At 42.2% G+C, this 22,096-nt stretch overlaps 1 protein-coding gene across 2 annotated transcripts in view; it reads left to right on the forward strand.

Annotated features, from left to right (window-relative positions):
* The first annotated feature begins 5,602 nt into the window (after nt 1-5,602).
* LOC308516482 (ceruloplasmin) overlaps nt 5,603-22,096 on the forward strand; it is an 87,566-nt gene continuing 71,072 nt past the window's right edge. For both annotated transcript variants that reach the window (XM_081087447.1, XM_081087446.1), the window contains exons 1-2: nt 5,603-6,042; nt 20,958-21,205. In XM_081087447.1, coding sequence (XP_080943573.1) covers nt 5,897-6,042; nt 20,958-21,205 — 394 coding nt within the window. In that variant the 5' untranslated portion in view covers nt 5,603-5,896. The remainder of the gene's footprint in view (nt 6,043-20,957; nt 21,206-22,096) is intronic.

Genomic DNA, 22,096 nt, shown 5'->3' on the forward strand with positions numbered 1-22,096 from the left:
AAATTCTGTGTGTGACCTGCCTCTTCTTTCTGTAAATTGTGTCACAGGAATAGAATCTGTGAAGTTGAAACAAAACTTTTAATAAATGCAGTGGGAGTGGGTCAAAGGGATAAAGAGAGCAGGCTCAAACTGAAGTCTATCTCAGAGAGAGAAAAATACCCAATCCAAGACTTTCCCATAAACTGCAACATTTGCAAACCTTGAGAAGAATGAAATTATCATAGCATAGATAAGCATTTAAATCAGTCTCTAAAATGCACATCCATATATGAAAGACTGAAGGTTATAAAATGTGTGCCAATTTTCTAGAAGCAAAATAGGACTCATGCTATGACTTTGTATTTAGCAATATTAACAGTTGGGATGTGTCCTATATAAGTAACAGGAAGAAAAAAAAAACCCCAAGAAGGAATTATCAATGGTGTGTATTTCAATTTTTTTTTTTTTAATTAGGAGATAGGTGGCTGCCAGTGTTGGTTCAGCAACTTGATGATGTGAGGGCAAGTGCCTCCAATTCCCTTGGCCTTTCCCTCATGACTATTGTCTCATGGTTGCTACAGCTCCAGATATTACATCCAGGTTGAAGGCAGAAAAGAAGGGGGGGAAAGTAGTACTAAATCACATCTTTTATCAGGAAAACATCAAGTCTGCTGAGGAGCTCTAGCAAACCTGCTGATGTCTCATTGGTCAAACTCTTAATATTTGGCTACTTCAAGGAAGGCTTGAAAAGAGCTTTTGTAACCTCTATAGTGGAAATAACAGGGAGAAGGAGTTGGAAATGTCTTGTGGGTTGGTTAACAAACAGCATCTGCCTTAGACAGTAAGAATATTTCAAATCGGGAGTTAGTTAAACAAAAAGTTCAACCTAAAGTTGAAACCGCCCTGGCCAGTGTGGTTCAGTTGGTTGGGTGTCATCCTGTGCACTGAAAGGTTGCTAATAAATTAAGAATTAAATAAAAATTGAAACCAAAGTCAGACTTTTCATTCTTTTTACTTTTTAACTTCTTAACTTTGTAATACATGAATTTCTGGAGTATTATCAAGGAAATCTCTGACATCATATCATTTCACCCCAAAAATACATCAATATGTATCTCCAGAAGAGGACTTTTAAAAATTAATATACTAATAATTCTATTAGCTATGTGACAAGCACTATGCTAAGTGCCTGGGATTCAATACAAAACAAGGCATAATCATTGGCCCTAAGGAGACCCAGACTAATTGAGGAGACAGTCACATAAACAGATAATACTGATATAAAATTATCAGTCATGTTTTTTATTTTTAATATTTTATGATGCTTTGGCGGGCCTTGCTATCTAGGGAGAGACTGCCCCTCCCAGACTAGTTAATTTCTAGAGATAGTTAACCATGTGTAGGTAAACCAGGCTTTCATATGCCAATCAACCAATCAAAAGTCCATACCCCCTGCCCTGGCTGAGTGGCTCGGTTGGTTGGAGCTTCATCCAGTACAACAAAAGTCTGCGGGTTTGATTCTGGTCAGGGCATATACCTAGGTTGCAGGTTCAGTCCTCAGCTGGGGTGCATACAGGAGGCAGCTGACTGACGTTTCTCTTTCACATCAATGTTTCTCTCTTCCTTCCTCTCTCTCTCAAATCAATGAAAACATATCATCGGGTGAGGATTTTTTTTAAAAAAGTCCATATCCCCAACTGCCTCCTTTATCTAACTCTCACACACCAAGCTACTATTTCCCCTACCCTAATCAACCAAAGCCAAATACCAGACAACTAGAGACAGTTCCTGTGCCCCCAAACCTGCTGGAATTATTATTATTATTATTATGTTGTTGTTGTTGTTGTTAATCCTCACCCAAGGATATTTTTTCCATTGATTTTTAGAGAGAGCGAAGGGAGGAGAAGGAAGAGAGGGGAAGAGACAGAGAGGGGGGGAAAGAGAGAGAGAGAGAGAGAGAGAGAGAGAGAGAGAGAGAGAGGGAGGGAGGGAGAGAGAGAGAGAAAGATGTGAGGAGACACATTGATTGCTTACCTCCCATACACGCCCTAACCAGGGCCAGAATTGAACCTGTGACCCTTTGGTGCATGGGCCAATGCTCTAACTATTGGGTAACACTGGCCAGAGCTGGAATTACTAAAACTAGCCAATCCTAACCGTGTTTACTCTTCCCTGCCTAGCCTTTCTTGCAGAAACCCCAATAAAATTTGTGGCCTTTGCATCCCACTGACATCTACTTCTGCCTCCTAAAAAAAAATCTGGTGCTTCCTCATGTGGCCCTGCATGACATGTGTGCCTCTTCTTTCTAGGAAAACTGCAAGTGACAACAATAGCTTTGGCCTCTTCATGTCATCACTCAGTCACCTTTTATAAATTAAGGCCTGGCACAAATCAAAGTGCTAAGTGCTATGCAGAGTGGACTACCCCAGAATAGTGGTATAGAAGCAAGAGGTGATGAGGTTAGGGATGACAAGGGAGGAAAGTCACACACTGAAGTTCTATGCAATCAAGCTTCAGGTATAAGTTAGTCTTTAATCTTTTGTAAAGATAATTCTAGTATTGTACTTCTTTTCCATTGTTAATACATCATATGCTTTGATTTCCACTTCATTCAAGATTGTGAGAGAACAAAATTGAAGAAGTAATTGGAATCCATATTCCATTTTTTAAAAATCCCCTTTCCCATAGAACTATAGATGTCAACACTAGCAGGCTGTCTTTGACTGAGTTAGAGTTTGAGCTTCCTCTCTTCCCCTGCTTGTGACCTCTCTGCATGCCAGGAAATGATGAGTAAGGCCTTGACCCATTCATGGGCAACCAAAGGGGTGGAGATAATGATGACATTATCTGTGTCATCATTCTCTAAGTAATCATGAACTGGACAGTCGCATTGTGCAAGGTCAATTCAGTGGATTCATTATCAAAGTTCTATACATGACCACACTCACCCGTAATTACAGTTACACAATTTTCTGTGAAAAAGGTAGCAATGTGGTGATCTGACTGGCCCTGGACAAAATGACCTGCTATTTCATACTAGTGTCTCCCTCTCACAAAGGGAAAGACAGTCCTTGCTAGTTTGTTCTTAATAATTCTGATGTTGTGGGGGAGGAATAATGGAGGTAATTTGCATCTTGCCCAACAGAAATAAAGCTGATATTCTGTAAGGACGACTGCTTCTTTGATTTTAACCATTATCAACCCCAGAATCTTGATTGCTAAATGCAGATAAATCTCGCCTATACCAGGAATCTTTAAGATGACAAGAAAAAAAATTGTGGACAATGATTAAAACATGTGCTATGTAACCCAGGTTACTAAACTGTTAACTTAAGCATATAGTAATTATTTATAACAAACCTGGGGCTCTGAGGTAAAGACCTGACAGACAGCTAAGAGGCTGGCTGTTGGTCTAATCTAGATTCCTCTCCTCTATTATTTCTTGCAATGCTATGAGTCCCTGAGCTGCTCCTGGTGGCTCCTGCCTTCTATGCTGGTTGTGAGCATTGTTTTGAACACAGAATTCTCAACAGCAACATCGTTCAAAGTTCACCTTTAGGTGCTAACTCTGGACTCACCATAAAGAGGTTTGTAATGTTAAAGGTGGCCTTTCCTTTAGGGCAGTGGTTGGCAAACTGCAGCTCGAGAGCCACATGCAGCTCTTTGGCCCCTTGAGTGTGGCCACGATGTTTCAATCACACTGTACGTGCGCGCCCGCATGTGGTATTTTGTGGAAGAGCCACACTCAAGGGGTAGCAGTTTGCCGACCACTGCTTTAGGGAAACTGACCTTTAGGCCACTTCACAATGGACATTCACTTGCTTACACCACATTCCACTTGCTAAGACCATTATCTCTCCCCTCCAGAGTTTCCCAGAATCCACACCTGCACAGAGAATTCTCCACCCAGAAAAAGCCCACCTACAGTCCTTTAAAAACCTCTGACTCCCCATCTTTGGGTGCAGGAGCCATTTTGGGACTCAGCCCATCTGGGTTTCCAGATGACCTAATAAATTCCTAATTCTTTACCCTTTTGGCTTCATGCATTCCTCCTTCAGAGACCCTAACAGTGAGGGAGTTGCACATGTACATCCTGAAGCCCTCTGGCACAATCTGAGCAGTCGTTAGGGCAGAATCTGATGGAAGGAGTGACTGCAGGGATTGTAGCTGTGCACTGATCACCATCCTTTCTACCCACAGTGTTGAGCTGGAGCATAGAGAATGTGAAAGGAGGTGCCCAGAAATCTGCTGGCTCAAATAAGTGGTTCCGTGCCAATTTGAAACAAGTACCCCCTTCCTCTGGACTGCTGGAAGATGCCTTGTCTGTGTGGACCAATTTTTAATTTTATTTTATTTTCGAATTCTTATTGATTTATTGAGGTGACATTGGTTAATAAAATTACATAGATTTCAAGTGTACAATTCTATATTTTTAAGAACAGCATCTTGCAAGGCACAGAGCTTGACCAGTGAAGTTTGGGCAAGATGTTGGCCCCACTCAGGTCCTTTCAGTGGGCAGGACATTCTGGGTGGTACTGTGACTCAGTTTTCTGTATCAGAACAATTAGTTAACATGATTACTAGCTGGTGAACAGAAATCCCCACTATGTACCTTAACAAGGCTCATTTCAATGGATTTACAAAAGGCCTCTGAGATTTTACAGATGAGGAAACTGAGGCTCTGATAAGTATCTTGCCCGAGGTCAAGTGGTTCCCATCAGATTTTTATCTTCATCCTGCTGTTTTCATTATTCTTCCCTGATTTACTTTTCTCCATAACCCTTGCCGCTAATTCTCGGTCTTTCACTCTTTATTTGTATTCTATCCATCTCTGTCAAGTGCAATGTAAGTTGAGAAGGGTAGAGGTTCACTGTTTTGTCCCCAGTGCTTAGCAATGGCCTGCACAGCAATGCTAATTGAATGAATTGTTTGAACACCAGGGTACTTTCTCTTATCCCAATCTCTTTACACAACTTTTGGCAAATACTCCCACTGCTGTATTCTAGAGGCAAAGGTTATATCAGCACAAAATGTGCACTGTTATGTTCAGGATTCTCTTCAGCTAAGAAAAAAAACCTACCTTATGTTTTTAGACAAATATGTCATGACAAAAGACAGGATATTTTTTTTAAAAGTATTTACCCCAAAATTCATGTCCATGTCAAAAACAGAAATCCCACATTAGTAAACTGGGCACTTTCTACTATTTACTAAGACCAACCTTCACTTTTGAAGACAGGTTGATTTATGTCTGATTTCTTTGATGATCAAACAGAATTATCAAGCCCATTATGCTCTGACACTGATTGTTGACAGCAATCCAGAGTAATCTGTAAACTTTCTATGTAGATATGTCCAGGGCCTACAAAATAGACAAATCCTTCAAAATAATTTTTTTAGTTTTGGCTACTTAAATTTGGCATGATAAAGATCATATTTCATATCATAAAGTTGCAAGTTCATATCATTAAGCATTGTTAGGCTTTTCAAAAGTAAAGAGCACATGTTTTGATCCACTTTGCATACTTTTCATCCTGGTTGATGAAAAGTGCAGAGTGTTCAGGGCATTGTACTGTGGTGCCTTGTGGAGGAACAAAAGTAGCATTTAGAGGTGATCTCTGCCCTCCTGGAATTTACACAGTGAGTGGAAGAGGCACAGACTTACGCACACTCTAGTCCCCCAGCAATAGCTGTTGACTTTTTATGTGTAATCAGAGAAGCTTGGCAATGGAAAACAATTTTTTTCTGGGTTTACGAGAACTGAACGAAAGTGGAAAATGTTATTTGCTTTAACGAAACACTTTACTCTTACGCAACATTAAATTGTGTCAATCAAGCAAATGAAGGGAGAAGCCTTACTTATAAAAGTGACTGCTCCTGATTTCACTTCACTACTTCGGGCTCCAAGAGAGAAAAAATGAAGACTTTGTTGCTGGGTATTTTTCTTTTTTTACATAGTACCACAGCCGGGGCAAAAGAAAAGCATTATTACATTGGAATTATTGAAACAACTTGGAATTATGCCTCTGACAATGGGGAAAAGAAACTTATTTCCGTTGACACGTAAGTCACTATTTTTATTGCTAATTATCCATTTAAAAATGAAGCCAATAAGATGAAATATTTATTTAATTTGTTATATACAGAAACTGAAAAATGTGGACTTAAAACCCAAGACACTTAATAAATGTCCTTGAAATTCTAGGGGTTGTTTGTTTGTTTTGTTTGTTTTGAGAGTCTGCCCTACTCACACCCCTTGGTCCTGGGAGCTGCAGGCTTCTTAGAACCGCCACAGGTTGTTATTGCATCTCCCATCAGGACTCAGTCCTCTTGTTTGTTTATGCAGACACTCGTGAATTTAAATAATGACTGTACAATGTTATGTTTATTATACACCATTTATTGATTATCAGTGGTAAGGATAAAATTTTTCATGCTTTAAAAACATCATTTATAGAAATAAAATACAAGTTTAACAAATACGACTGTGCCTAATATTTGTTGGATGACTGGACAGTTAACTGATCTCTCTCAGCTTTAGCATCCTAATCTGTAAGATGGAGAAAACAAGAAAACCTAAAAAGGTTGTTTGAAGAGTGGGTGCTTATAAAGTTCTCAATACTATAGTGCTTGGTACATGATACAGGTGCAAAAATATTGATTATGATATTTTTGCACATGTATCATGTGAAAAACTCTTATGTACTTAACTGTGTTTATGTTTCAGTTGAAAGCCCTCTTATTTCCAGCAATAGTTACCATACACAAAAACAAGAGTATAGTTCTCCTTGAAGTTTGTGTAATGGAAGTTTACTTGTGCTAAGGTCCTTGCTTTTTTTTTTTTTTTAATCCTCACCCAAGGATATGTTTTCTATTGATTCTAGAGAAAGAGGAAGGGAGAGAGAGAGAGAGAGAGAGAGAGAGAGAGAGAGAGAGAGAGAGAGAGAGAAATATCAATGTGAGAGAGAAGCATTGATCGGTTGCCTCCTGGGAATTGAACCTGAAACCTGGGTATGTTCCCTGACTGGAAATTGAACCCAAGACCCTTCAGTGCTCAAGAGGATGCTCTAGGCAACCAACTGAGCCTCACCAGCCAGGACTAAGGTCCTCACTTTTAATAATGCTAATAAACATTTGCCACCAAATTGAAATATTGCATTGAAAGGCAATGTTCAATACATTTTAAAAGGTATTTTAATGGTAATAAAGCACATGCTATTTCAATGATCATCAGATTGAGCTAGGATTGTATCTTTAAAAAATGCGATTTTGGCTCAGTGGATAGAGCGTCGGCCCTTGGACTGAAAGATCAGGGTTCAATTCCGGTCAAGGGCACATCCCTTGGTTGCAGGCTCAATCCCTGCAGGAGGCAACCAATGTGTCTCTCTCACATTGATGTTTCTCTCTCTCTCTGTCTTTCCCCACTCCCTTCCACTCTCTAGAAATCAATGGAAAAATATCATTGGGTGAGGATTAACAACAAAAGCTAACCAAGTATGTCAAATTTCATAATTGTTCCCTGTTGATGGGCATATACTATTCTTATTAATTTTATGTATGTTTGAAATTTTTCACAGTAAAAAATAAATGCACAGATGATACTATTAATTGTTATAATTAATTTAGTAATATACAGTAAGGATAGTTTCTGGCCTAAAAATAACTCATCCTATATAATAAAAGCCTAAGATGCAAATCAACTGAAAGGCAGAATGAGGGTGGAAAGACCATCACTATTATGTGCATTGACCACCAGGAGGCAGACGCTCAATGCACTAGCTGCCCCCAGCCTGCAGGCCCCAGCCCAGCCAAGGCGGGTGCCAGTGGGGGGGTGGGGGGGATCACCCCACCAGTTGCCCCACTGATCAGCCTTCATTGCCAACCAGGCCTAGGTGCCCTACCCATGTATGAATTTCATGTATCAGGCCTCTAGTTGTAAATAAAACTAAAACATCTTGCAATTATTTTTTTAAACCTGGTTTTGAGGTAGTTTCTCTTCTTAAGAGTATGACATATTTTCAAGGTTTCACCAAAACCATTGTTTTATATGGATTCAGTATTATTTCCCCTGATTAAATATAATGTAAATCATATGCATTTGGGGGGGAAACCAGGCACATAAAAAAATCAAATACATTTGTAAAAAAGGTACTTTCCTGCTCCATATTCCCAACCACCATCCTTTTCCCATTATCTATAATAATAAAAGGCCAAAAGCATGACGATAGGAACCACCGATGACCAGTCGCCCACTGGGCCAAGCCCTCCCCTCCCCCCGCTGGCAGTACAGCGGCGCCCGCGCCAGGCGGAGGCAGGAGAGTGCCTCCCGCACCCCACCGGCTTCTCAGACCCTGGCGTCCAGGCCATGGATGCCAGCGCTTTGTTAACGGCCACAACTCTGCAGGCCCGTTTTGCACGCCTCACCTACACGGCCGGGGCCAGTTTCTTCGCCTACTCTCGACCCCCGCTGCCCGCCGCTCAGACACCCAGACGCTCCTCCCGCCCCCGAGGGTCCAGCAGCCTCTGCAGCGCCTGAGCCCGTTACCCGCCCCTGGGAGGGAGGGTGGGGCCAGGGACCCACTGCCCCTCCCCCGCAATGTCCCACCCAGCGGTGGGGGCGGGGCAGCGTCCCTCCTCTCCAGGCCCCCAGCGCAAAGTCTGGGGGCGTCCCGGCCCCAATACCCTCCGAAACCCTGGGAAGAAGTGCTGCCCGCCTGGCCCGGACCGCGCCTCAGACTCCCCGCCCTCAGGAGCCCGCACCGCACCCGGCCTCGCCAGCGGCTGCCGCTCCCCTCAGCCACACGGCCGCCGGCCCAGGAGGAGGGGAGGGGAGGAGGGAAGCTGCTGCTGCGAGTCCGCTAGGTTCAGCCGGCGGGTCCAAAAGCTCTCCCTCCCCGTGTGCCTCCCGGCCCCGCCTCTGCCAAGGGGCCTCCGCCCCTGACGCACGGGCAGGGTTGCCACCCTCTAGGGAAGGTCTGCGCCCAGCTGACTGCCGAGGCCTCAGGCGGGAGACGCCCGCGGTCTCCATGACAAAGAGGTCATGGAGGGTCAAGACACCACCTCTGGTTGAAGCAGGTGCTGTGGGAGCGAAGGGACCAAAGAAATGGTTATGTCCAACAGCCATCTAACTCCACACGTGCTGTGCGCATTAGTCATTGTTCAAGCCGAATTTAGTACTGGTGTGCCCCATTTTAAGCAGACCCCCCAAATAGACTTACCACGTTGATAATTCACTTTACTACAGAAAGAATGCACAAACATTCTTGAAATAAGCAAAATACTTTGCACCTCATAGTACAAAACGTTTAAATATCACTTAAAATAATCTCAATGAGTAAAGGGAGTTGATATTAGCAAAATATAATATACCCAATTCAAAATGTCATTCAGAAATGCATCTACTATGTAAAATCAAAGTATGGGATCTAGGGTTTGGAAAAGGCAACTTGACTCACCTCTACCTGCTCATCCCTCCAGCCTTATGCTCTGCACAAAAGTCTCAATAAAGAGGTGGAGCAGAAGGAAAAGTAATGCCTCATGGCACTGAAATTTATCAGTTTCTTCAACAATATTTGTAAAAGTTGTATTAACTTTGTGCCTGTACTATAGAAACACAATACAGCTCTGTCCCTATGTTCAATCAAAGGGCTTAAGGCTCTGTGAGTTCCCGGTAAGGTAAACCCGTAAACAGTGAAAGAAGGAGCAGGTTCCAATACAATTCTTACTATAAAAATTACTGAGTAAAAAACTGTCCTCACTCTCCCTCTAGATCTAGAACAAGAATTAAAAGGAGCAAATAAATATAATGAATGAATCCGAGCTCCTTTGGGGACCCCAACCCTTAGTGACTAACACAGGTTTTGTGAGGCCTAAAGTTTACTGAACCTGAAGGACTAATTTTAGGCAGGGGTGGATTTCCTATATAATAAAAGACAAAAAGGGTAATTGACCGTACCTTCGCTATGCTTCCCATTGGCTAATGAGGTGATATGCAAATTAACTACCAACAAAGATGGCGGCCGGCAGCCACACAGCTGAAGCGAACAGGAGGCTTGCTTGCTCCAGTGATGGAGGAAGCCAAGGTTCCCTGCCTGCCGCGGCCCAGTTCTGAGCTCCGAAAGCAAAAAAGTTTCAATTATAGAAGCTAAACAAACCCCCGATACCTGCTTTCAGCAGACCATGGCCTCAGAGCTGGAGTGAGCAACAACCAGCTCTCAACTCCAGTGATGGCAACAAAGTTTCAATTATATAAGGTAAATAAATCCCAGAATTAAAAAGAAAAAAAGGAGAGGCTGGGAGCTTTAGTCGCCAGCCAGCCTGAAAACGCCTCTCAGCCCCTCACCCAGACTGGCCAGGAACCCCAATGGGGACCCCCACCCTGAAGGGGGTGTGACCAGCTGAAAACAGCCCTCGGCCCCTCATCCAGGCTGGCCAGGCACCCAAGCGGGACCCACACCCTGATCCGGGACACCCTTCAGGGCAAACCAGCCAGCCCCACCCATGCACGAGGCCTCTAGCCTATATAGTAAAAGGGTAATATGCAAACTGACGCTAACAGCAGAAAGACTGGGAATGACTGGTCACTATGACACACACTGACCACCAGGGGGCAGACGCTCAATGCAGGAGCTGCCCCCTGGTGGTCAGTGCGTTCCCACATGAGGGAGCTCTGCTCAGCCACAAGCCAGGCTGATGGCTGCCAGTACAGCGGTGGTGGTAGGAGCCTCTCCTGCCTCCTCAGCAGCGCTAAGGATGTCCGACTGCAGCTTAGGCCTGCTCCCCGCTGGCAAGTGGACATCCCCTGAGGGCTGCTGGGCTGCCAGAGGGATGTCTGACTGCCATCTTAGGCCCAATCCCCCAGGGAGCAGGCCTAAGCCAGCAGGTGGTCATCCCCTAAGGGGTCTCAGGTTCTCAGACTGCAAGAGGGCACAGGCCAGGCTGAGGGATCCCCTCCCCCTCGTGTGCACAAATTTTTGTGCACCAGGCCTGTAGTTTTTAATAAGGTTCAAAAATGACTTTATTTAGAATAAGAAAATAAATTATAAATAACTGTAGGCTTGTGGTATCTGTCCCTTTCTCTTTTAAATCATTTCAGGCAGGTTATCCAAAATGCTGCCGGTTGCAACTTGCTTGCTGTCTCCCCCAGAACAAATCCAGCCCTCACAGGGGCTCTGAAGCTTCCTTAGCTTTACCATAAAAATAAAAAATAAAAAAAATAAACATTTCAACAACACTACTTTCTGGACAAAATCCTTTCTTTTTAAATTTTTTAATTTTTTTTTTGTTTGTTTGTTTTTTTAAATATATTTTATTGATTTTTTACAGAGAGAGAGGGAGAGAGACAGAGAGTTAGAAACATCGATGAGAGAGAAACATCGATCAGCTGCCTCCTGCACATCTCCCACTGGGGATGTGCCCGCAACCCAGGTACATGCCCTTGACCGGAATCGAACCTGGGACCCTTCAGTCCGCAGGCCGACGCTCTATCCACTGAGCCAAACCGGTTTCGGCAAATTTTTTAATTTTATCAAAGTAGTAAGTACATAGTTCATAATGTATCTTTTTTTTTTTCCTAATAGGTGTGTAGCATAGTGGTATATCATTGTTGTTTTTATTCTATTGTTGATACTATTATAGATGTCTCCCATTTCTGCCCCTTTGCCCTCCTCCACCCAGCCCCCCCCCCCACCTCTGGCTATCACCACACTTTTGTCTATGTCCAACCCCCTCCCCTCTGACCTCTGTCAGTCCCTCCCAAACCTATATAATAAAAGGCTAATATGCAAATCAACCAAATGGTGGAATAACCAGTTACTATGACGCACACTGACCACTAGGGGGCAGACGCTCAATGCAGGAGCTGCCCACTTGTGGTCAGTGTGCTCCCACAGAAAGAGTGCCATTCAGCCAGAAGCCCTGAGCTGGGCTCACAGCTGGTGAGCACAGCAGTGGTGGTGGGAGCCTCTCCTGCCTCCGCAGCAGTGCTAAGGATGTCTGACTGCCGGCTTAGGCCCGCTCCCCAGTGCTCCCAAACTGCGAGAGGGCACAGGCCAGGCTGAGGGACCCCCACAAGTGCACAAATTTTGTGCACCAGTCCTCTAGTTCATGATTAAAAATCAACCAGTTTTATTGGGCATAAACTAAGCTCAAGACATTTCCCCAAGCATGCTTCAATAAAGAAGTCTCTAATTCCAGAGTTAGAGAATAGAAGAGACACAGAATTTGAATGTTTTCATGGGGATGAGGGTTAGTGGGCAAATAATTTCTTTGTTTTTATCCTGCCTGTGCTGGGAAGTTATGCAACATTAGTTTGATAATCTCCTGTGGCTTCAACACAGCCTAGGGTCATGCAAACTTTAGATGGCACTGTTTACTCTGCCTGCAGTTTTTTTTTTAAAGAGATCTGAATAGTAAATCTTGACTAGAGCTTTAGCAAATTTGCTCATATTATGCTAAACTCTTTGTATGAATGAGCTTAGCTAGCAACTTTTTGCTTTCTTCTTCATCTCTGATGACCAGCATATCCAGCTGACTTGGTTAAGGGTGCTATACAAAAGGTACCCGACGGGGTAGCTTATGAACAACAGAAATGTATTTCTCACAATTTTGGAGTCTGGGAAGTCCAAGATCAAGGCATCAGCGTGGTCATGTTCTAGTGAGAGGTCTCTTCCTGGGTCATAGCCTTTTCACTGTGTTCTCACATGGTGAAAGAGGCTCAGAATCTCTCTGGAGCTTCTTTTATAGGGTACTAAGAGGCCCGGTGCATGAAAATTCATGCACTGGAGTGGGGGTCCCTCAGCCCGGCCTGCCCTCTCTCACAGTCTGGGAGCCCTTAGGGGCAGGAGGTGACCCCCCATCACACCTCTGCTGCTGCCACTGCCAGCAGCGCAAGCCTCGGGCTGGCCTTGAGCAGCTGGGGGGTTGAGGGGACTGGAGGTCTCTGGAAGCAGGCATGCAGAGCGGCTGTGTGCCTGCCACCTTGAGGGCAGGGCAGTCAATTAGCATATTCCCTCCTTATTGGCTGTGGGTGCCACCATCTTTTCGACAGCATGAGGGTTGATTAGCATATTCCCTCTTTATTAGATAGGATTATCCATTCATGAGGGCTCCATTCTTATGACCTAACCACTTCCCAAAGGTGCCACTCCTGATACCATCATGTTAAAGGATAAGATTTCAACATCTGAATTTTGAGAAGGACATAAATATTCAGACCATAAAACCAACCCAGTCAGCAAAGGGTGGTGGGATATCACCAGATATAATTGGTGTGTGAAGACTAGAAAGGAGTGGAGATAAATAGGCTGAGAAACAAGGTTGAAAGAATGCAAGATGGGTGTCAGGCAAAGAATGAAGTTTGAGTTGATGTTGACCTTGAAGATTTGGGACAATGAAGAGGAAATGTGATGAAAGCAAATCTATCTGCTACATTTACTGCTTGGTCAGTAGTACCTAGAACAAAGGAGACACTAAATAAATATTTGTGAATAAATAAAAGTAAAAGAATAAAAGATATATAGGAAGCTAGAAGAAATTATAGGCTGTGTTGTAAAAATTTTCACTTGCTCCTAATGTGGACTGTTGCACACTATGGAATAAAACAAACTATAGAATGAAATATAAAAAGTCAGTTATAGGGTTAGTGAAACTGAAAATATAAGCAGATATTAAAATAACGAAATATATGGATTTTTAAAAAATATATTTTATTGATATTTGACAGAGAGAAAGGGAGAGGGATAGAGAGTTAGAAACATCGATGAGAGAGAAACATCAATCAGCTGCCTCCTGCACACTCCCCTACTAGGGATGTGCCTGCAACCAAGGTACATGCCCTTGACCAGAATCGAACCTGGGACCCTTCAGTCCGCAGGCCGACGCTCTATCCACTGAGTCAAACCGGTTAGGGCTGGATTTTTTTACTAGGAAAATGGTTTACCTCTCTTGTATTAATACCAATAATATTTATTTCTAATGGAATGAGATGGAAAGTAATTTTTTATATTTAGTACTGTCATTTCATAAGGTGAGTGACTTACCTGTCACTTTAACAAATTAATAAATGAAGATTCTATAAAATACATTTTTCTGCTCCTAAATTATTTATATTTTACAAAACAATACACATACAAAACAATTAGTAAGCATAACAGTGTGTGCTGGGCCTATGAAAAGGATTAATTAAATATTTGTTGTGTTTATTGTCTATATAATGCCAACAAATAATAATACTCCTGTTATCTCCAGGTTATCTTTTTTCCTGGTGATATATAGAAAGCTAGAAGTAAGTGAAAAATTCTTTAGCACAAGAACAGCCATTGCAAAACCCTTTTCCCTGGACATTGCAGGCTCTCGCTCAGGCTTGGCATCTCTTTCTTAACATACAATTCTTACAAACTCTGTTACTTAGTTTTCCAGCCTAGCGTAGGTTTGAGAAATAAACCAGAAATAGCATAGCGATGCCCGGCCGGCTTGGCTCAGTGGTTGAGTGTTGACCAATGAACCAGGAGGTCAGGGTTTGAATCCTGGTCAGGGCACATGCCAGGGTTGCCAGCTTGATCCCCAGCCGATCAATGATTCTCATCATTGATGTTTCCATCTCTCCCTCTCCCTTCCTCTCTGAAACCAATAAAATAAAAAAATTTTTTAAAAAAAGAAATAGCATAGTGAAGATATCATGATAAGCAGAACCAAAGACCAAGAAGAAATAGCAACTCAAATTCTGGCCAAAGAAATAGAGAATGAACTGAAAACATTTCATATTGTGGTATAATAATAAGTAGTATAGTTATGATGTTGAGTGACCAGAATACCAAAAGTAGTCAATAAATGTTAATATTTACTATTATTATCAGAAAAAAAATTGAATTTTTTTCAGTATCTACTGTTTAAGCAAACTGAAGGAATTCACTTTACCCCTTCAAAAATGATCTTAAATTTTTATATGATCAAAGAGATACAATTATTAGCTAAAATAATCTGGAAAAGTCAGTTATAGGCTGTGTTGTAAAAATGTAATTCATACTCCCAGGTTAATAAAAAAAATAGCAAGCAATAGCTAGTGAGATACAAACACTTCATACAGGATGTCCTGTGTGAAGGAGCTAATTGAGCAGCTATAACATTTACATTTCAAGCTCTGAGATTTATCATCACAGTTGCTATTTTCATGTTGTGCTAATGAAGCCAGGCTAGTTAGGACCTATCATCCGCTTGCGTGTGCTATGTACACCCAGGTTCAGTCTTTGCCTATCAGTTAATTAATTTTTAACTGTTTTCCTTGGGATTCCTATGTGTAATAGGCAGAAGTTCTTAAATGGCCCCTCAGTCTCCACAAAATCATGAAAGATCATTCCATTCAATGGCACAGCTGACTTTAAATAGGGAGATGATCTGAGTGGCCTAATCTAAAGCAGAGAGCTCCCAGGGGGAAGAAGAGGAAGTCAGAGAGAGTCAAAGAAGTCTGAGGATTCAAAAAACTGAAGGGTCACCTGAGGAGGAATACAGTCGCCTTAAGGACCTGAGAGAGGTGCTCAGCTGACAGCCAGCAAGGAAACAAGGATTTCAATCCTACAAACATAAGGAACTGAATTCTGCCAACAACAAGGATGAGCCTGGGAGTGGGTTTTTCCCACTGGCCAGATAAGCACTCAGCCCAGCCAGTGCCTTGTATAACCTGAGCAGAGAATCCAGCATGCCATACCAGACATCAGCCCTAAGAACTATAACTAATAAATGAATGTTGCTTTAAGCTGCTATGTGATAATTTGTTAGCACCAATGGAAAACTCATATACTTTGTCTCAATTAATGAAGCCAAGAATCCAGAAACTTTTCACACATATTACCTACATTTCAGTAGTCCTATATCATAAAAGGCTAATATGCAAATAGACCAAAGGGTGGAACAACCAAACAACCAAACAACTGGTCGCTATGACATGTGCTGACCACCAGGGGGCATGTGTGGAATTTGGCGGACATTGGCCATGGCAGGATGATGGAGCAGGTGAGTGGGGGCTCCAGACCAAGGCAGGGTGCTGGTAGCTGTCATCAGAGCGAGATTCTGGTGGTTACTGAAAATTCTTTGCTCCTGCACGCTGCTGTCTCACCGGGCTCTTACACCTGCTGCCAGTGCCAGCCCCACTCACACCCGCAGCTGGCACCCACTGCCAGTGCCCAGTGCTGGTCCCAATCACTCAGTGCCATCAGCAGGTGCAAGTGGCAGCTGCCAGCCTGATCTCCCCTCAGGGCTTCTCCACCTCCCCCTGCTCACACCCTCTTGCTGGCGCTGGCCCCAATTGCTCTGCACCATCAGCAGGTGCAAGTGGGGCCAGCACTGTCAGCACATGGGAGCAGTGGCAGTGGGAGCAGGGCTGCAGGCAGACAGGGGACCAGGGCCAGCATAGGAGGGGTCGGGTGGGGGCATGGAGGATGGGCCAGGACCCACCTCTGTGCCTACTGCAGCCTCTCGGCCCACAGTTCCTTTTAAGGTGCATGAATTCGTGCACTGGGCCCCTAGTAATGTATAAACAGAAACCGAGACCACTTGAGTATATCATGAATTTATGATCTTCCTAAGGAAGTATAAAATTTATTGAATGCCCCTACCATTAAAAACTCCCTTCTGGCTCTGACCCTACCAGAAATTAGAGAATTATTGAAACTGCGGGATGAAAAAGGAAGGATATGAATACTGAGAGAGGGACATCACTATTCTAATGAATAGAAGAGAACAGGTTACAATTGTCAACAGGAAGAACTACAATTAATGTGAATTATTTTTTTGGTTCAAAGAACAACTATAATAAATTCTCTTGATGGAGCATCTGACTGGCAAACTTCCTGCAAGCTTCCAGTCCACAAGCTGTGCTGTTGTAATTAAATAGACATTCCCTAATGACACTTTGATGTTCATGCAGAGACAGTACATAAGCAAATACACCTCCCCCAAAGTATCACATGGTTTAGAACATTTCTCAGTTTGGTTGACTTAATTTTGTCCCACCACACAAGATGAGATTTGAGACATATTTTACATATTGCTATGTGTGTAAAAGAAGTCCAAATTTAAAAACCTTGAATATATTATAACTTCAGAATAACTATTTGAAAAGTAATGTTCACCCCTCCCTACATCCCCCCAAAATCATTGTATACAAAAAAAATCCCAAAACTTAGGCAATGAGCCTCCTATTTTTCAGGAAATGATTAATATAGGAGAATTTCAATGCAATAAAAGCATTTTATCAAAGCCCACGCTATTGAAACAGGATGTAATTAAGTACTTTAGAGTTACCTTCAGAAAATATAAACACACACGGATTTAAATAAAGTCTTAAGAATTCGAGAGCTATGTTTAAACTTTGGCCTTGTGTAAGATGTGTATGAACAGGGCATAGTAGGACACAGATTAGAATACATCTATGTATTATCAGGACTGAACTCCTAGCAATAGGAGAAAATTTATCCTGGGGTTTGGATGGACCCTGTGAACCGTAGTGGTCCAGGTCCTCTGATGGGACCAGAGAGGACTTGCATCTCTGTTCTGTGAGCTTTGCAACTGCAACTGTGCACCTGAATGAACTGTACTCTCGCTGGGCTCCTGTCAGCAGCATGGGCTGGATAAACCTGCTTTTATCTCAGTGGTCTTCAGTGCTTCCAAATTTTGCTAAAACATCTATTTATTAAGACCATCCCTTTGTTAGCAATGCTGCATTTTGGGGGAAATCCACACCCCTGTACTACTGTTTTCCCATGCACTTTGATGTCCTTGAAGTTTTTTTGAGCCTTGCTGAATTGTGTTGTGTTTTTTTTCTGTTTTGTTCTAACAAAATGGAAACACACAAACAACTTGAAAATGTAATCAAATGGGAGAAATGAAGGCATAAACATGGATTTGCCACCCCCTACTGGATACTAAAGATGCCACTTCTTTATTTTTCTAACACTCTGCTTGACCCTCTTCTCACCAAGATGGGGGAAGGAGACCCCATCTCATTCATTTTTAAGCGAACAACTTGAGAATCCTGGGTTTTATATAATCCAGGAAAATTGGGGTGTTTGGTATATGGTAACAATTACAATATGCTCATTGTTGAAGCCGCGGGTCAACACAGAACAAGATGGCTCTGCTATTAACACTTGCTCCTGCTGCCTGAACTTAGCCACACTACCACTGCCAAGCAGCCATGCTCCCTGGCTCCAGCCTTAATCTGCTGCCCCCATGCACCACACCAGCAGAGGCCTGGCCACTACCCAATATGGTCTGGAAACAGACCATCATCATAATAATGTCATGTTTCTCTTGGGTGTGATTGTGTAAAGTGTGAATGTGATGGGATTACTGGGTGGACACATAATGAGAGGCAATGAGAGTTGGGACATCCTTCCCAGTGTCTGATTTCTTTCCAGCCAAATAGTCAGAATAAGAAAAATAAGTAGTGTGTACCTTTCTGTCTCACGATCTTAAAGAATTCCACTGCCACCTTTCTGTCTCATGATCTTAAGGAATTCCACTGCCGCTGCAACTGGGCAGCTAAGAGCTTTACCTTCACTGCAAGCCTCCCCCACTCAACTCAAGCTACTAAAAATGAGCCCAGAGCAGCATCAGAATACATGGAGTGGGGGTAGGGGGTCTTGGTAAATGCAGATGCCTGAGCCCCACCCAGATGCACAGAATCAGAATCAGAATCAATGGGCTTGGGGCTCAGGAACTTGCATTTTTATCAAGTCCCACCATAGATTCCTATACACATTAAACTTAAGAAAATTCAGGCTAGAGCCCTAGATTTTTAAAAGCTAGGTCTTTAAACTCTGCAGCAATGAAAGTACAGAGCTCCCAGACAAGCTGTGTTCTTGTCTTGAAGAAGGGAAGGAAAAATCTCTCTCACTCTTTCTGATGAGCTCACAGCTGAAAAAACAAGAGGATGTTTATCCTCACTCAGATTATTTGGACCTCACAGGGTTGAGTGGAAAATGGTTAGGCATCAAAGGTCCCTGAGAGAAAAGTATTCAATATACACACACACACCCCACAAACACCCCACAAACACAAACCCCAGATCATCAGCCTGAGTGTGAGCAGTTTTTATTCTCCTGGAGGAGACTTAGGTTGCTTGGTTGTGGATGGACTTGCCAAAGTCCAGTTTGAAGTGGGTCCTCCCAAATCATGAGATTGCAGTGCCCACAGCTCCCACCGAGCTATCAGTTCCAAAGTTTGAATACCAAACTCACTTTCTTTCTTTTCCTCTCTTGTGTTTTTGTTGTTGTTGCTGCTGCTATTGTTGCTTGTTTTGTTTTGTTTTTCTTGACTACTATTTACTTTGCTTATATTTTTAGGAAAGTTTTAAGCAACTGTTAATCAGCTACTAATCAGAATACAAACATTCAATGTTCAAGAATTCTCGGTAGCAAGGGATTAAAAAAACACACAAGGGTAGTTTTTTATTCTTTTAATTAAATTTATTGGGTTGACATTGGTTAACATGATCATGCAGGTTTTAGGTGTGGGTTTTTATGTTACAAGTTCTGTATATTGCAGTGTGTGTCCACCACCCAAGTCAAATTTCCCATCACCATATATTAGGACCCTCTTCTCCCCTACCCCACACTGCTGTTCATGTCCAGAGTTTTAATTTTATATCCCACATATGAGTGAAATCATATGGTTCTTAGCTTTTTCTGACTGACTTATTTCACTTAAGCATAATGTTCTCATGGTCCATCCATGTTGTTGCAAATAGCAGTATTTCATCTTTTCTTATGGCTGAGTAGTATTCCATTGTGTATATTTGGCATATTCTTTATCCAGTACTCTATCGCAAGACACTTTTGTTGTTTCCATGTTTTGGCCATGGTGAATAATGCTGCAATGAACATAGGGGTGCATATAACTTTGCGAATACGTGTTTTTGAGTTTTTTGGGTATATACCCAGGAGTGGATTGCTGGGTCATATGCTAGTTCTATTCTTAATTTTTTGAGGAATCACCAGACTGCTTTCCATAGTGGTTATACCAGTCTACATTCCCATTTCTCCACAACCTCAACACTTGTTATTACTTGTCTTGTTGATAATGTCCACCCTTACAGGTGGGAGGTGGTATCTCATTATAGTTTTGTTTTGCATTTCCATAATTGCTAGTGACATTGACCATCTATTGGCTGTTCGTAAGACTTCTTGGAAGAGGTGTCTGTTCAGGTCCTCTGCCCAATTATTTTATTGGGTTGTTTCTTTGGGGTTGAGTTTTATGAGTCCTTTATATATTTTGGAGATTAAACCTTTGTTAGAGCCACTGTTTGCAAATATCATCTCCCATCTAGTTGGCTGCCTCTTTGTTTTGTTGTCAGGTGGGGTTGTTGTTGTTGTTTTGTTTGTTTTTGTTATTTTTGCTGTGCAGGTTTTTAGTTTGATATAGTCCTATTCATTTATTTTTGCCAAAGGTAATTTAAAAACCTAAACACATTGAGCACATCATTCCAAACTTGATTAAGTGCTGCTAAAAGAAATAAAAAAATGATAGAATTAATTTATCATTAATTTTACTTTATTTAGGAAACAATATACATATATACAAATATCCAAATTGATTGCTCATACATTCAAATTTTTCCAGTAGGTGAAAGGCATACCATAAGTGAGAAATGTCTTAACTACTTTATCTTAATATTTCACTTTAATTTACATTCTATTCCATAATACCTCTGTGTTTTAGTATAAAAATCTTGCAGGAAACACTGGTACACTGCATCATATTTTTACGGCACCTTTACAGGTTGTTCTTGGCCACATACCTGGGACACTTCACATAATGAAAGTAACAAGGCTAAGTGCCAGCTCTCCTCTTCATTTTCTGGAGGCACCCCTCCAACAATAGGCAGACATTTAATGTGAAAAGTCAGTAATGCCTCTTAATTATAATGTTACTCCCAGAAAGTATGGCTTCTGATAGAGTGAGTGTCTTCTTTCCCTTTGCAGGGAACATTCAAACATCTATCTTCAGAATGGCACGGATAGAATTGGAAGCGTATACAAGAAGGCCCTTTATCTGCAGTACACAGATGGAACCTTTACGACAGCGATAGAAAAACCTGCATGGCTGGGATTTTTAGGCCCTATTATCAAAGCAGAAACTGGAGATACTGTTTATGTACACTTAAAAAACTTTGCCTCTAGGCCCTACACTTTTCATTCGCATGGGATAATTTACTATAAAGAACATGAGGGTAAGTTCAGCTCATACTCTATCTGGAATTTCATCTCACTTTTCTGTAGGAACACTTTTTAATTTCTAAGACTATGAACTCTACTTTTAGATAAGACCTGTAACTATGTTACTTTGCTCCAAACTATTTTATTGACTATTTTGGCTCATCATAATAATGTCATGTTTCTCTTAGGTGTGATTGTGTAAAGTGTGAATGTGATGGGATTACTGGGTGGACACATAGTGAGAGGCAGTCAGAGTTGGGACATCCCTCCTAGTGTCCAATTTCTTTCCAGCCAAATAGTCAGAATAAGAAAAATAAGTAGTGTGCATGAAGGTCTAGAAAAGGCAAAAGTCCAGAAGGAAGAAACAGGACTCAAGACAGGGAATGTCTTATCTTTGAAGACAGTAAACCCACTGTGGCCATTGTCACTTCCCACCCTAACTTTGGATAAACTGTGGCAGCTAAAGCAGCATGGGTACTCTCACAGGTCAGCCAAATAGTGCACTTGGATGCATGGCCCCAGAGTCACATCTGAGACACAATTAACCAAAAGGTCCTTTAAATATAGGACTTGCAAGCCTTAGGTTTGGTGACTGCCATCTCATCCTTAGTACTTGATGATGATAATGATGATGAAAAAAGCAAGGGCTTCAAAACTGATAGACCAAGGTTCGAGGGCAACCTTGTCTTTTACTGGCTTTGTGCAAGTTGTTTAAATTCTTTGTGCTTCAGTTTCCTCATGTATAAAATAGGGGCAATGATTAGTACATAGTGATAACTGGAACGGTGAGCTGAGAGTTTTCCTCAGGGTCATGTCTCACAACGCCAAAGAATGAGCTCCATGGACCAATAGATTTAAGCAAAAGTGTGGAAAATTTATTACAAGCAGATTCAGCCTCCCCACAT

This window comes from Myotis nattereri, assembly GCF_964212035.1.
Source record: "Myotis nattereri genome assembly, chromosome: 3".
NCBI lineage: Eukaryota > Metazoa > Chordata > Mammalia > Chiroptera > Vespertilionidae > Myotis > Myotis nattereri.